The 15,194-nt window shown below is 52.5% G+C and overlaps 1 protein-coding gene across 1 annotated transcript; it reads left to right on the forward strand.

The window, feature by feature from the left end:
* Window positions 1-7,699: 7,699 nt before the first annotated feature.
* On the forward strand, window positions 7,700-9,798 carry LOC140931999 (uncharacterized protein F54H12.2-like). The gene is made up of 3 exons (XM_073381667.1): window positions 7,700-7,973; window positions 8,579-9,102; window positions 9,202-9,798. Exons 1-3 carry the CDS (start codon window positions 7,700-7,702, stop codon window positions 9,796-9,798), a joined length of 1,395 nt encoding a protein of 464 aa, XP_073237768.1.
* The last annotated feature ends 5,396 nt before the right edge of the window (window positions 9,799-15,194 follow it).

Raw genomic sequence — 15,194 nt, forward strand, 5'->3', positions numbered from 1 at the left:
TGTGAGCCCATAAGTAAATGAACAAGACGGTCTTGCATCCAGCCTCTGTACCCATAGATTTCAATCATGATAATCACATCTAAAAAATTTAATAATAATGGGCTAAAGCCATGAGTAAGTAATTGATATCGTCTCGGAGCCGGTGGTTGTTCTTGAGGAAGAAATGCGCACCTAGAAATCAGTGTGATTGTAGAATTGCATGAGAAGTGGAACACTATGAATATGGTATCGTTGTTGCAAGGCGAGGATCCACCCCCATTGGTCCATAGTAGAAATTACATCTGAAACGTTTCATGAAGACTAATTACACAACGAACAGTACTATAATGACATCGCAATTGCACGGGTCTAATCCATCCTCCATACTGTTTTAACGTATAATGAAAGCCTACAAAGAGGTGGAAAGTCGAATCAAGACGGGAATACTGGTACGAAAGAAACCGGATTGCAAAGGGCGGATCCATTGCGTATGATGACGCAACAAACAATGCGTGGCTGTAAAAAAAAATTTAACTAAAATTAATCCTCCTCTAAAAAACCTAAGGCAGCCAAGTCCGGGTCATCCACAGGACCTTGGCGCCGGAGAAACGAATTAATTCGGAAGGTCATCCGCAACGGCCAATCATCCCAGTCCCGATGGTTGGGGTCCCCACTCTGCACAAACTCGACAATATCATCTTCAGTGAGGGACCCCTCCCGGTTGCCAGCAATCACATCATCCAAACGCAAACCCTCCATCATACGTTCACAATGATTACAGACTCCGCCATAGGTGGGGTGAGCGACCCATTGATAAATATGACAGACAGGCTGATTCTCCACAAACTCCCAAGAATCTAATAAAAAAATGAAAATCAACACGAACAGGTTGGGACCCAGAACCGCGCAGCCCAATTGAGTCGAGCTCGTCGAGGGCAAAGACACAGGTGGACAGGCCATAGCACGTCTCGTAGAAACTCAAATCCCTTGAACACGTCTAGGATTCAAAAAAGGGACATGAGGAAAAAAAAGGGACCCACACCCGAAAAAAGGAAAGCCATGACACTTACCAGCCATGCGACGACGATGGACCTCATGATCTAGTTTCCGGGCAACAGGGTGGTCCCACGGCAGCGTTTTGGCCCAATCCCGCAGTTCCTCATGGGTACAACGTCTGAACATGGCGCGCAGGCATTCCTTGCCCATCGGCAGGCGGTCCAACATCTTCAGCATTTCGAACAAGATCGCAATGGGTACAGAGTACAACACAATCGACTGCAAAGAGCTCACCATTTTGACCAGCACAACTGAACAAACTGGAATGAACCCACACAGGGCGCGCAACGTGATTTAGAGACTCTTTCAGAGAACGTGATTGGTGGAGAGCCATCACGTGGGGTGTCTAGGAACGAGAGGAGACTCTAGGGGGTACCCCCCATGGGTACACCTTGTCCTCCCTGGACCAGAGGGTCTAGCGCGAGTGGGTGATTGGTGGAGACTGGAGGATAAACAAGGGGAACACCATAGTGAGAAGTCAGTTGCCTGAGTTTTGCGCTGTCAAGATGGACTGCCGAGGGTTAGTCGATCCCAGGAACAAACCATTTGGCCGCGTGCTCCCGTTGGAAATCCAAGTGAAGATCATGTTTTGGGTCCATTGTTTTTACACCATGGATGAACGAAAGAAGGTGGTGCGCGAGTTAAAGAGTCTACCCAAATGTGACCTCACAGGGTTCCCCCAACATTTGGGCGAAGATCGTTGGTGGAACCAAGTGGTGGTGCGGTTGCACGCCCCCAGAAAAAATGGCTGCCACCACTGCCACCGCCTCATGGATCACAAGTTATCGGTAAGGGGAAAAGTGTCCTTTGCTTGTTTTGGTTTGTTGGTTGACTGAATGTCTTTGTTGTGTCTGGATTTTAGATTGGCATGATGGTGGAGATGGTCCGTCAACCTCCCAATCTCGACCACCTATTGAACGAGGGCATTGCCTTTATCATCGACACCTTTAAACATCAGATCCCCCAGTGTCCCCTTGGAAGACGCCCCGTCATGATTGGCAGGAGGAAACCCGCCTATGATACAGTGGACAAAGTCATGAGGAGACTGGACTTGATTATGAATGTGATGTCAGCTATGAATTTTGTGGTCATCGATATCCATTAAAAATAAAACAAATGATGTGGTTTAGAACCGTGTCTTTTTATTTGTTTTTAAATAAAGCCTCCAGGGTGGGATAAATGACTTGGTCTTCTTCCCGCGTGCCTACAATGGCGGTCTTGTCTTGGAGGGTGGGGAGGGCAATGTAGTCCTCGGTCATGCCTTCACAGGGTTGATATTGACCTAAGGTGGGATTCCACCATAACCATTCTTCCCGATCCACATCAAAGACATAGACGGGTTTGCCTAAGAGCTGGGCCATGACCACACTCCAGCCTGTCCCGCCCAAGAGATGCTTGCGACACTCGTCAAAATAGCCCACGGCCAAGACTAAGGACGCGGGCTGGATCACGTGCACATTCCGCTGGATATACTGGAGACTGATAGGATGATGCACTTGTCGACCCAATCGAATCGCGGCCTGAGTGACGGTGGGGGTAGCGGCATCCAACTCGGACTGCGTCAAGGGCGTGAGAGACTTGGCTCGAGGGTGACAGGGTGGGATGAGGACCACACACGCATGACCATACATCTGACATAATCGTTCCACATGCGCGTCCACACCTTTCGCACCACCCGTGTAAATAGTCAGCGGCATGGTCTATCGAAAAAAATTAACAGTGATTAGGGTGAGATAATGGAGTCCACGCCCATAGGGTATGCGGTTCATCATCCGCGTACAGTAAAGGGGTTTGCCATTCCCGACACGTGACCGTTTGTTCGAAAATACGTCGGGCGTGGCGACAGTTGGAGCAAGTATCGGGAATCCAATCCAGGCCTTGCCCTTGAGCGAAGGCCTTGTCTTTGTCGTCCTTACAAGGGTTGCATAAGATCACATCCAACAGACGATCGCATCGTTTTTGCCACAAGACGCGTTGGGCATTGACTTGGTACAGGGTGGGCAAGACATGGGAGTGGCGACGTAACCACCCACTCATTTGACAAACTCGGACGCGAGCACAATGATCGTGCCAGACCCCACTCTCACGGGCTCCGTCAGTATGATCCATGCACCAATTACGCCCCTGATCGTTGGTGGCCATCACATTGACGGTGGCAATGGGAAGAGTGGCCAAGTCCGGACACCCCTGCCCTTCCAGGACCACGAGAGGGTACGACAATCCAGGTTCGTGCAACAATCGATACAGACCATTGAGTGTCAACACCCCGAGTCGATTCCGTTGAGGGGTAAGGTACTGTTGACACCAACGGGTGAGATCATCCTTGATCTGATGGTAGGGATGAAACTCCTGGCGGTTATACACCGTGGACGGTTCAAAAGGCAACCCATGCACTGTCTGGGTCTGACGATCGACACGCCTCTTGGCTTCCTCGGATAATTGATCGTATGACACACCCTGCGGTAACAGGTATTTGAACAACACATGATGATGCCCTGTCCAATCACACAAAGCCAGTTCTCGTATAATATACTCGTCTCGGGAAAGGGCAAACCCCTGACTGAACACCAAGAGACCCACTTGGTTCAACACCATGTTCGCTTACCGTCAAGAAGAGAGGACCGCGACGACTGAAAACGGTCGTCGACCCACGGTTGGTTTTATAATGGAACCCATGGGCTCTGATTGGCGGAGCGTCCGATCACACCACTCTCACGAGATCCCAAGTAGAGTCAGGATTGGTAGACACAAGATCGTATGAGGATCACGAGATGCAGGGACATGGGCTATAAAAGGCAGGCCAGACGTACACCTAAATCATTCCGCCCAGACATGGAACGTCAAGCCACTCAACCTGCCGCGGTGCCTTCAGGACGCAAACGACGCCGAGTGAGTAATAGTAAGAAACCCAAAGGGAACGAGGAAGCCCCAGCGCCAGCCCCAGTAGCAGCCCCAGACATGAAAGCCACCCGTGAACTCGAAATGGCTCTGATCGGTCTGCCCCGAGCTGACCCACTGACACCCTCTACACCTTCCCCCGTCTGTTCCGTCAACGAGTTGATGGTAGACACCCTGAAAGACTATGAGGAAGAGTGTCTAGAGGAAGGGACGTGTCAAGCCGATCCTGCCCAGGAAGACCAGGACCTCGATCAGATGGACACCCAATTGAACGAGCTCTTGTATGAAACATGCCCCTTTCATCCTTGTGAATACATCTATTGCGTCAACCCCCAGACCCAATTTGGCCAGTTGAGGTTCAAGTGCCCCCAAGAAGGATGTCCCGTGTATTTGTTTGAAGATAGTCGAGAGGTGATGATGGAGAAATTGAAAGAAGACACGCACCCTCAAGTCCGTGCCCGATTGCAACGAGGGGAGCTCAAGTGCAAATGTGGGTTCGTCCCTAAGATGAAATTGAGCCGGACCAGCAAGAATTACCAGAAAGTGTTTTTTAGTTGTGGGAGCTTTCTCCCAGGCCAAGACCCCTGTGGCTACTTTCAATGGCTCCATGGCCCGCTGTGGTGCCCCCGAGAGACAGCGCAACCTACGCTGAGACGATGGGTGAAAGACACACCCCCTGAAGTTCATGACCATGGGAAGGCGTCCGTAAGACCATGGGGCATTCCTGCAGTCCCCCTTTTGAAAGGAAAAGGTCATGAGATGGAGACATCCCCACCCTGGGAGATGAACTTTATCGAGAGGCATAGGCCGTGGGCCAATCAGTTTAAGGAAGCCGCCCAAGCCCAGGAGCGAGAGTATGAGAGCAGGCGCCATTTGCATAAGAACTTTGGTAGCTCATGTTTGTTTTGAAAAAAAAAATCATGTAGGGGTGTGAAAAAAACTATTAAAGACAGAGATGGACTAGAATGAGGTGTCAGTGTCTTGATGTCGTTGCCACGCGCTTACGAAGATCCCCAGCAACCCGGGGCCTTGGGCGGGGTCCGACCCTTTGCCCAAGCCCATAAATTGAAAACCCCGCAAGCGCAACGGATTCTCCAATCGGTGTTGAGTTATACCCTCCACAAACCCCGACGGACACGGTTTCCCACCATACCCACGTTGGTCTTTGACCGAGACGAACAATGGCAGATGGATTTGGTCGACATGCAAAAACTCCGTCGATGGAATCAGGGGAACAACTATTTGTTGACGGTGATCGACGTCCTGTCCAAGTATGCCTGGGCCGTCCCCATCAAATCCAAAAGCAGCACGGAAATGATCCGAGGGTTGGACAAAATTCGTCGACAAGCCTCGCCGCGACGACCGCTCCGCGTGCAGACGGATCAAGGCAAAGAATTTTTAAATAAAAAGGTGCAAGCCTGGTTCAAGCAACAGGGGTGGCATCATTTTTACACGTATGGGGATAGTAAGGCCTCCGTGGTGGAACGATGGCATCGCACGTTGAAACAACGCATGTACCGTTATTTCACCGCTCACAATACGTTACGGTACGTGGACGTGTTACAACCCTTGATTCATACCTACAATCACACCCAGCATCGCAGTATTGGGCTGGCCCCGCATCAAGTTACCCCCAAAACGGTCCCGGACGTGTGGGACCGACTCTACGGCGCGCGTTTGGAGCAAACGACCCCACCGCCCAAATGTCGCGTAGGGGATCGGGTGCGTCTCAATAAGAAACATCGTCCCTTCAAAAAAGGGTATTTGCCCGGGTGGACCGAAGAAGTGTTTGTGGTCACGCACGTCCGTCGTCATCCGATCGTCACGTATCGACTCAGTGAATGGGACGGCACACCTATAAAAGGCACGTTTTACGAACCCGATGTTCAAAAAGTGCAAGTGTCGGACGACTCGTTATTTCGGGTCGAAAAAGTATTGAAACGCCAAGGACGCCGGGTGTTGGTCCGGTGGAAAGGGTGGCCTGCCAAGTACGATAGTTGGATTCCCGCGCAACATGGTCCGCGTCAAAATCACGCCTCGAAAAAGAAAAAAGTGGGTGCGGTTTCTCGATGAAGTGCAGGCGAATTCCAGTCGACCGCGAGCCAGTTACACTCCCTCTCCCACCAGCGACGCCGACGTACTGAAATTCATTCAGAAGAAAGCGGCCGAACAACGGCAAACCCAACCGTGGTGGGAAAAGTTGGCCAGTCCGACCAAACAGCAATGGGCGTACGCCAATGCCTACCATCGAGCCGAAGCGTATGCCAAGAAACGAGGGGCCTTGCGGTCCCCAACCAAGAAAAAACAACAACGCCGACGCGCCGGTCGTCATCCCCCGATGCGCAAGAAGAAACCCCCCAAGCCCAAGACGTGCATGACCCTGATGGAATTGGCCCGGGCCTTTCCCAACATTGCCCAGCAAGTGTGTTTTCATCCCAAACAATCGACCTTCAATTCCGTGGTGGGACGCGTCCCTCGCAGCAAACAGAAAGTGGCCCAATGGCTATAAAAGGACCCTGCTCCCCGCTTGGATGTGACCACTCCTCATTATGAGCGAGATTAAACGCCTGACGCTGGTCAGCGATCCCACCAACGAGTTTCCCAACAATGCCAACAACAGTTTCAAGGTGCGATTGCCCGAACGGCTGGTGTTACCGGGCGCGGGGTGGCATGCCTCCTTGATGTCCCTGACCGTCCCGGATCAAGGGCAGAGCAATGCCATCATCGCCGCGGATCCTCATACCAAAGTGGTTCGATTCAAGTACCCACAAATCATCCGTAAATGGACAGACACAGGCAACCCATCTACCTCAGGGTATCTGCGTGTAGAGGCCCCTTTACTCAATGGCCAAATCGAATTGGAAGATATCATGAACCTGAATCAAATCGTGGCCACAGGGACGGATTTTTGGAAACGCGTGAGTCAAGAAGTGCATAACTATACCATGAAAACACTCGTGCAACAACAAAATAATCTGATGATCCATGATCGCGATTCAAGACCGATCGTGAGCATCAAAAAACACGCGATGCCCCGACTGACGTGGAAAGAGGATGCCCTGGTGATTCATGGAGTACCCCAAAAAGATTTGATTAACAACATCCAAACCAACGTGGTGGAATTTTACATCAACTTGGACATTGCCCTGAAGTTTGGCTTGTTGACCAGAAAGACAGGCAAAACAGCCAATGTCACAGGTTCCTTTGACATTGGGCCCAATTTGCAATTCACAGCGCCTGCAGGCAACTATAATGAGACCACCAGTCCAGCCGGCAGTCAGTATCGGCGGTTTTACAATTGGGAAGGCGAGCAGTACATGGGTGTGAGGCAGACCAGCCGAGCCTTTACGATCACGACCATAGATCATGTGGTATGGATGAGATTGTACATGGGCTTCGAATGGCAGATTAACAACCTGAATGCCTCGTTTGAAAAGATTGTGGGGACCCGTAAACGCACTGTCATGGTCTATTCGGATCTGGTGGAATCCACTGTGGTGGGCAGTGGCAAGTTTCCTCTGTTACGGGAAGTGCAGTTGCTGAGAACCGGCGATGGGGAAAGCACGGCGGAACCCCTGCACCATCAATGGATCAAAGTGCGAGGACAACAATTGGATATTTTGGAAGTGGAGATTGCCAGTACCAGTGGACCCCTGGCCATCTTACCCCCAGGCAAAACCTTGGTGACCATCGGTCTCAAACAGCTATAAAAAGCCACTCACGCCACGCGAGGATCCAAACAGCACCTTCGACGTGAACCGACTCAATGCGTGGAGGCAGTTTAACGCGGTACCACACGCCCGTGGTCACCTCACAAGAGGGCCGAGGGTTGGCCGAAGACTTGATCAAACTGGCGGGACCCATGGTCCTACAACAAGCGCAAGCGGGATTGCGAGATATTCAACGAGGCAAGAGTGCCGCGGAGACGTGGGCGGATCGACGTGGGCAACTGAGCCGTGGGTTGAAACGGAAAGCCCCCGCCATGGTGTGGGCAGGTGGCAAACACCAAGCCAAAAAAACCTATAAAAGAGCGACTCAACGTATACGGGACATCTTTGGACGTTAAACATGGTACGCGTGGGTGGTTTTCTCAAAACGCAAAATCGCATTCGACGGCAACGTGCCCGTGGACGGTTCATCTCGCCGTACCAAGTCGGGGGCACGATCTTTGGCAAGTCGACGACAGCGCGCTATCCCTTGATGCATACCTCCTCCCGCCTGTTGGACCCGCTCGCTATGGAGAAGAGAATGGTTCGATATGCGCGCCAGATGAAAGGGGGGGATCTCAGAAAGGTGTTATGGGCCAACCAAGCCAAAGCCAGGAGGCAACGGATGAAAGGGGGCAACGTCTTCCGCCAGTTAAAAAAACGCATCCAAATCGATTTTCCTCATCGCCCCTTTCCCGCCGCGCATCCCATGCATGATTGGTACAGACTGCGAAAAGGTATAAAAAGAGGACGCCGTTAAACCCCAGGGACAGACCGCATCATGTCGCTCCAACTGTTTGACGTGCCCGATGTGGATTATCGGTACGAAGCCTCGCGGGAGGTGGAGTTTCAACCCGCCTTGACGGGCATCCAGCCCATCACGTTCTCCATTCCGGGCTCCGACGATTATTACGATACCAATTCCCTCTGATTCAAAGTCAAAGTCCGTCTGACCGATCCAGCCGCGGGGTATACAGGCTTGGATGCAGGGCTGCTCATCTCCGATGCCAACGAATCAAGACATGTGTACTGCGTCAACAATTTTGGACACTCCATCTTTCGAGATATCACCCTGAGCATGAATGGGGTCCTCATGACGGAACAGAGCAACACCTACCATTACAGAGCCTACCTAGAAACCCTCCTGAACTACAACCGAGAAGAAGGTGCCACCAAGTTAGCCCCCCAAGGATGGGTCAATCAGCTGAATGTGGTGAATGTCATGGGAGCCACTGCTGTTAATTCAGATGTGCCTACCGATGCCAACTGGAGTGGCAATGCAGACTTGAGAACCTTGACCAGCAAATTACTGGAAGAACATTGGCACACCTTCCTCATCCGTCCCCATTTGCCACCCCTCAAGACAGGCAAATTATTGGTCCCCAATATCCAGATGGACTTTGAACTCTTCCTCAACCCCAACACCATCTACTTGCTAGGAACCCCCAACAAAGGCACTTTGGTGGCGAAGAAATTTCCAGCCATTCACCCAGAAGACATCAAAGTCACCTTGCTGATGAGAAAAGTGACCTTGAATGCCAGTGTCTATGTCAGACTGCAGAAAGAAAGACAGCTGGGCAAACAGATTGCCCGCTACCCCGTGGTGCGGAGCGAAATCCGTACCTTTTCCTTCGATGGACGCACCACCCAGTGGGAACAAGACAATGTGTTTGTGGGTCGATTTCCTGACCGAGTGATGGTCGGGTTATTGCATTCGGATGCCTTCAATGGAAACCTACAACGCTACCCCTTTGCCTTTGAAAAGTTTGGGGTCACCCAAATACGTCAGACTTTGAATGGAGAAGAATACCCTTACAGAACCCTGCAACTGACTGGAACAGAAGCCTATGAAGATCTCCTGGGATACGATCGATTTCTACAAGCCATGGGTGCCTACAATGAAGACAAGATTCCCCTGCTGCTGCCTGGGGATTGGGGACAAGGCAAGAACTGCACGTTGTTCCTGTTCAACAATGTGCCCAATGGAAAAGCCGATGATCCTCAGTATCGCAACCCCCGTCAATCGGGCAATGTGCGACTGATCATTGATTTTGCGGCTGCGGTGGGTCACAACATCACTGTGTTGGTCTGGAGCGAGTATGAAAACATGTATGAGATCAATCATATGGGAGGTATAAAATACAACATCAACGGCTGAAGTGGTATCAGAAGACAGAAGACACCGGGCATGGAGTTTGTGGCGCTCAGTGATAGGGTGCTGCGAGCGTTGGCCCTAGAAGATCCCACCTTGCGACGCGTGTTTCATGGCGTGTACCCTGCCGACCAGTTACCCCGGTCACCCCCCAAGAGTGTCCGTCAAGCCTACATTGTCAACACGGATCCGGCGGGAGAACCGGGACAACATTGGTTGGGCTTGTGGACGGAACAGAACAAGTGCGAGGTCTTTGACAGTTATGGGCTGCCCCTGCACGTGTACACCCACCCCGACCTGCACCAATGGTGGAGTCAATGGAAGCACCTGATCCGCAGTGACCAGACGTTGCAAGCCTTGGATAGTCAGACCTGTGGCCATTATGCGTTATTTTTCCTGAAAGCCCGTGCCCAAGGCCAGTCCTATCAAGACTTTTTGGGGCAATGGAGTTGCGACAATTTAATGTTGAATGATCAGAAAGTGGCCGAGCAGTTGAAACGGGTGATTAAACAAGAAGTCCAAGATGAAGTCGATGCCCGCCCAGAAGAGGGAGGGCAAAAGAATGTGAGCCGCCAGGCCTTTATGCTGTGTAATCCTTGTGAGTGTTGACAATAAAAATCACCATAAAACGAGATGTGCTGTGAACGAGTGGTCATTTTTCATCATGATTACGCGAGGGGATGTCCAGCGGGTGATCGATGCCTTCATGTTAGAAGAAACCCTGTATTGGTGGTCCCACCCCATTGAACGGGTGAATACCGTCCAAGGGGTGGATGCCTGGGATGGGTATCATTGGTTGGTGGCCCGCCAACTGGCGCAAGACCAGGACTGGGTTTCCCTCAAACAGTATATGGACACCATGCAAGAAACGCATTTAAGAGAGACGATGGAACACCTTATTCAGTTCGAATCGCCACGCCTCTACCGCGAGTATTGGACGGCATGCCGAGCCACAGACGACGACGGCAGCGCGCTTCCTCCCGACGACCCCGTTTTCGTCAAAACGGACGAGGCATCATGAGCGTGTTGGCCAAAGCGGCCAAGATCGGCTATAAATTGGGACGTAGCAAACGGTATAAACGTATGGGCGCGAAAGGGGCCACGGGTCATTACCGACGTCTGCCTCGACCGTGGGAAGGATGATCCGACACCCCAGTAGTGTGATTATCGCGGGCCCGTCGGGCAGTGGCAAGAGCGAGTTAGTGGAACAATGGTTACGGGACCTCAACGTGTTTCAAGTCCAACCCCACAAGATCGTCTATGCGTACGACCGATAGCAACCCCGGTTTGAGCGTATGCAAAAGAAAGAGGGGATTCAGTTTCATCGCGGGTTACCGGACCCTCGTCATTTGACCCAATGGTTTGGCCGGACGCGCGGCGGAGTGCTCGTCTTGGACGATTTGATGGAAGAAGGGGGACAGGACAAACGCGTGTTGGATTTGTTCACCAAAGATTCCCATCATCGCAACATCACCGTCTTGTATTTGACGCAAGATTTATTCCCACCGGGTAAATTTGCCAAGACCATTAATCGCAACGCGCATTACATTGTGGCCTTCAAGAATCCTCGGGATCAAACGGGTATACGCACCATTTTACTGCAAGCTTTTCCCGACCGATGGCGTCAAGTCTTGCGCCTATTTAAACGCATCACGTCCCGTCCCTTTGGTTATTTAATGCTGGATGTGCATCCCGCCTCGGATGATCGGTACCGCCTGTGGAGTCATTTAACGCGCCGAGAAGGCAAGGCGCAAGTCCATACCCTGCCCGTGGATGTCCCTGCCATTCGAAAACGAATTGCAACGAGAACTCGCCAGGGTCCATCGGCAAAGAGAAGGCGGACAACATACTGACTTAGCGACCCGCATGGACACGCCGACCTTCTCGCCCGCCGGGGTGGGGTCGCCCACCGCCCCTCCCCCAGATCTCAGTACCATGACGGACATGGTCGCGGAATTGACCCGACCCGTGGATCGAGCCCAATTGGATCAAGAGATTGAGGATTTTAACTTGACCTACCCGGTCAATGTGGACGATGCCTTGAATGCCTTTACGTTACCCCCCGTGGCAGGCACAGGCACCACCACTACGGCACCACCACCGCCACCACCACCCACCATCACCACCGCCCCTACCACGACAGCCACCCAAACCCGTCCCACCACGTCCACCCGCACACGTCCTACGGCCACCACCACCACCAGCTCCAGACGACCCAGACCACGCCCTGTCACCACCGCCACGACCACCACCGCTCCCTCCCGCCCCTCCACTTCCCGACGTAGTGCTGGAGCAGGCACCAGGACCACCACTTCCACGGTGACGACCCCGACGGGCCGTCCCACCGTGGCCGCCAAACAACCGCGACGACGTCCCCGTGTGCCCTCTCCCCCGTCCCCCGATTCCTCCCCTCCGTCGGAGGACGAGGATGAAGATGATGATGACGACGATCGACGGCGAGGCTTGAGGCGACGGTTGGATTTGCTGAACGAAGATGCCCAAGAACGGGCGCGAGGGAGACGCATTCGCAATATCACGCATACCAATACGGTGACCACCGTGTATGAAGAGGGAGGGCGACCGTCGGTACGTCGCACGTCGACGCGAACGTCCAGTCCAAGTCCACCCTCTGCACCACCCCGCCGAGGCCGTGGCCGTGGCCGTGCCCGAGCCCGTGGACGAGGTCGACGCTCGTGAAGATATAAAAACAGGGGTCCTTCCTTCCACCGTCCCAAAACCATGTGTGGCCGATGTCGAAGTGGGATGGCCCCTCGACGCAAACGCAAACGCACCACGACCCGACGTCGATCCCCCGCCAAACGACGAAGGGGTCAAGTAGGGGGTGTCGGGCCCGGCCTGCCTCTCGGGATTCTCAAAGCTGGGTATGGGATCACCAAAGCCATTGGGGATCATCAAACCAAGCGTGCCATCGCTATTGGCGAAAAACGCCGACGAGAAGTGGCATCTGGCAAACGAAAACGCTATGCGGGGGAATCGTTTAATTGTTCCATCATGTGAAAAACAGTATAAAAGACAAGAGGCGTTAGACAGACTAGGGATTTATCATGCCTTGTGGTCCACGACAACGACCACGACGCCGACAGCAACGAGGGGGTATTCTCCCGCTCCTCCTCCCTATTGCCGTCGGAGCAGCCATTGCTTTGAAAAAAAAGAACAAGAAAAAAGTGGGCAAGATCAGTGCCAAGCAACAGGCCTTCCTTCAACGACGGGTTCAGCGGATGTTAGGTCGAACGGGATGGGGCGGGTTTAAAACGTTGAGAAAGCTATAAAAGACACGCTGGGAAGGGACCCAGACATTATTGGAGGATGGTCCGTGGACCCAATGGACGCCGACACCGTTATGTCCCCCGAAAACGACGCCGTCGACGTGGTCTGCAACGCGGCGCTAAGTTACCGCTGTTGGCAATGGCTCTCTCGCCTTTGTGGCTCCGAAAATACAAACCCAGGATCCGTGTTCGTCGACCGGACTAGACCCCCTCGCAAGGCCATCACGTTGACGTTAGAGTGGACGGAGGAGATCGAGGCCGCGTTGTGTCAACGATGTCGACGTCATATGCAACGGCATTATCATGGGGAACTATGTCGTCAGTGTGGGGCCCAATTTACCATAAATAGAGCGGGGTCGTGGCCATTCCTGAACCTTCAGCATGGCGTGGCGCATGGAACGTCAAGCCCCGTTCTTGAAAAGTGTCTTACAAGAAGCCAATCAACATAAACGACAAGAATTGTTGCGGATGGCGAATGCAGATCAGATCAATGCCATCAGTGAATTGGTGATGAACACGCTCCGTGGCACCGTGCCCCGTTCTCGACATACTATCACGTTGTTCAAACCTCATGCCCAGACTTTACGCGCCATGGCCAAACCCGCGCATTCGGTGAAACGACGGCGCGCTATCATGATGGCTCAAACAGGCGGCGCCCTCTGGCCTGAACTCTACCGATGTTATAAACGTTGCATGCACTAGACAAGACACCTCAGTTGCATCATGGAACCCGAGATGGTGAGCACCACGGTGGATAACGCCCCTGCTTTTTTACAATTAAAAGAAAAGTACAAACAAGAATTGGTGGAAGATACTCGCTTGAGTAAAGCCGCGGATTTGGCGGCCAAACAACATATCCTCCTGACCAGTGAGGTCCCGGATGCTTGGAAACGGCCGCAACTCAAAGCCGTGAGCCGTCAATTACGCCATTGGACCAAAAAAGTGCGTCAACCCTTTGGAGCGCCCGCGGGGGGTGTACGCGCCGCAGGGGCCGCCACGCCCGGCGAGGATGATGATTTTGAGGCGGGGCCTATGCAAGCGTGGTTCACGCAGTTGGTCAAGGCCACCCAAGGTATAAAACAAGGCTCCACGCCGGCAGGACCCAGAAAACCACCTGTCCCGCCTAAACCGAACATCACCCCCAGTGCTAAAAAGAAACTCAAGTTTACGCCTCAACCGAGCAGCGCCGAGTTGGCACACGAGTTGCCTTTTTCAGAGGAGGCTGGTACAGAACCCTGGGATACCCCCAGTGAACGTGTGGACTCTATCAAGAAAGCGGTCAAGCGCGAGATTCGCAAAAAAGCCGCCGGGGTCGCCAAAAAGAAAGGCCTCAGTCTGGCCAAGAAAGCCTTGGATTGGAAATCGTGGAAAACCCCGTGATGGGACGGAGACGTCGTGCCACGGCTGCCTCCCGTGCCCGACCGAGGCGACGACGACGATCGCAACGCGGGGGCAAGTTATTTGATGTGCAAAACCTCCTCAACAAGACGGGGATTGAATTTCATTGGCCCGGCTATCAGTACATGGGCCCTGGCACCCATTTGAAAAAACGTTTGGCCCGTGGGGATCCCGGTATCAACCGGTTAGACAGGATTGCGAAAGTGCATGACATGGATTATGATAAAGCCAAGACGTTGAAAGATAAATGGGTGGCGGATCGCAAGATGATTGCCAAGATTGATCAACTCCCTGGTAGTAAAACCCTGACGGAGCGTATTGTGAGACGCATTATGAAAACTAAATTGAGATTGGGCATGTAATTAAGTGGAACACAGTCATCACAAGATGGAATGATTTAAACACATGTTTTAATAAAACTCACATTGTTCTTACAAATAGTGTTGCACTTGTTGTAACCCGTTGGAACGAGTTGATTGGACAGGGTCCTCGTCAGATTCGGAGTCGGACCAATCTAACGGTAACCACGGGAGGGGAAAGGGACGCTCTAATTGCTCGTCTAACCATTGCCATCGTTGACGCCGAATCGACTCCATCCGCTGTTCATACTTTTTGGATTGCAAGGCTTTCCACCCCTCTTCGCCCAAGATTCGCTTTTTCTCTGCTTGTAACGCCCGCAGCCGTTCGTTCAACCGGTGTTTGTAGGCCTCGTAAGTC

The sequence above is a fragment of the Porites lutea genome, chromosome 3 (assembly GCF_958299795.1).
Source record: "Porites lutea chromosome 3, jaPorLute2.1, whole genome shotgun sequence".
NCBI lineage: Eukaryota > Metazoa > Cnidaria > Anthozoa > Scleractinia > Poritidae > Porites > Porites lutea.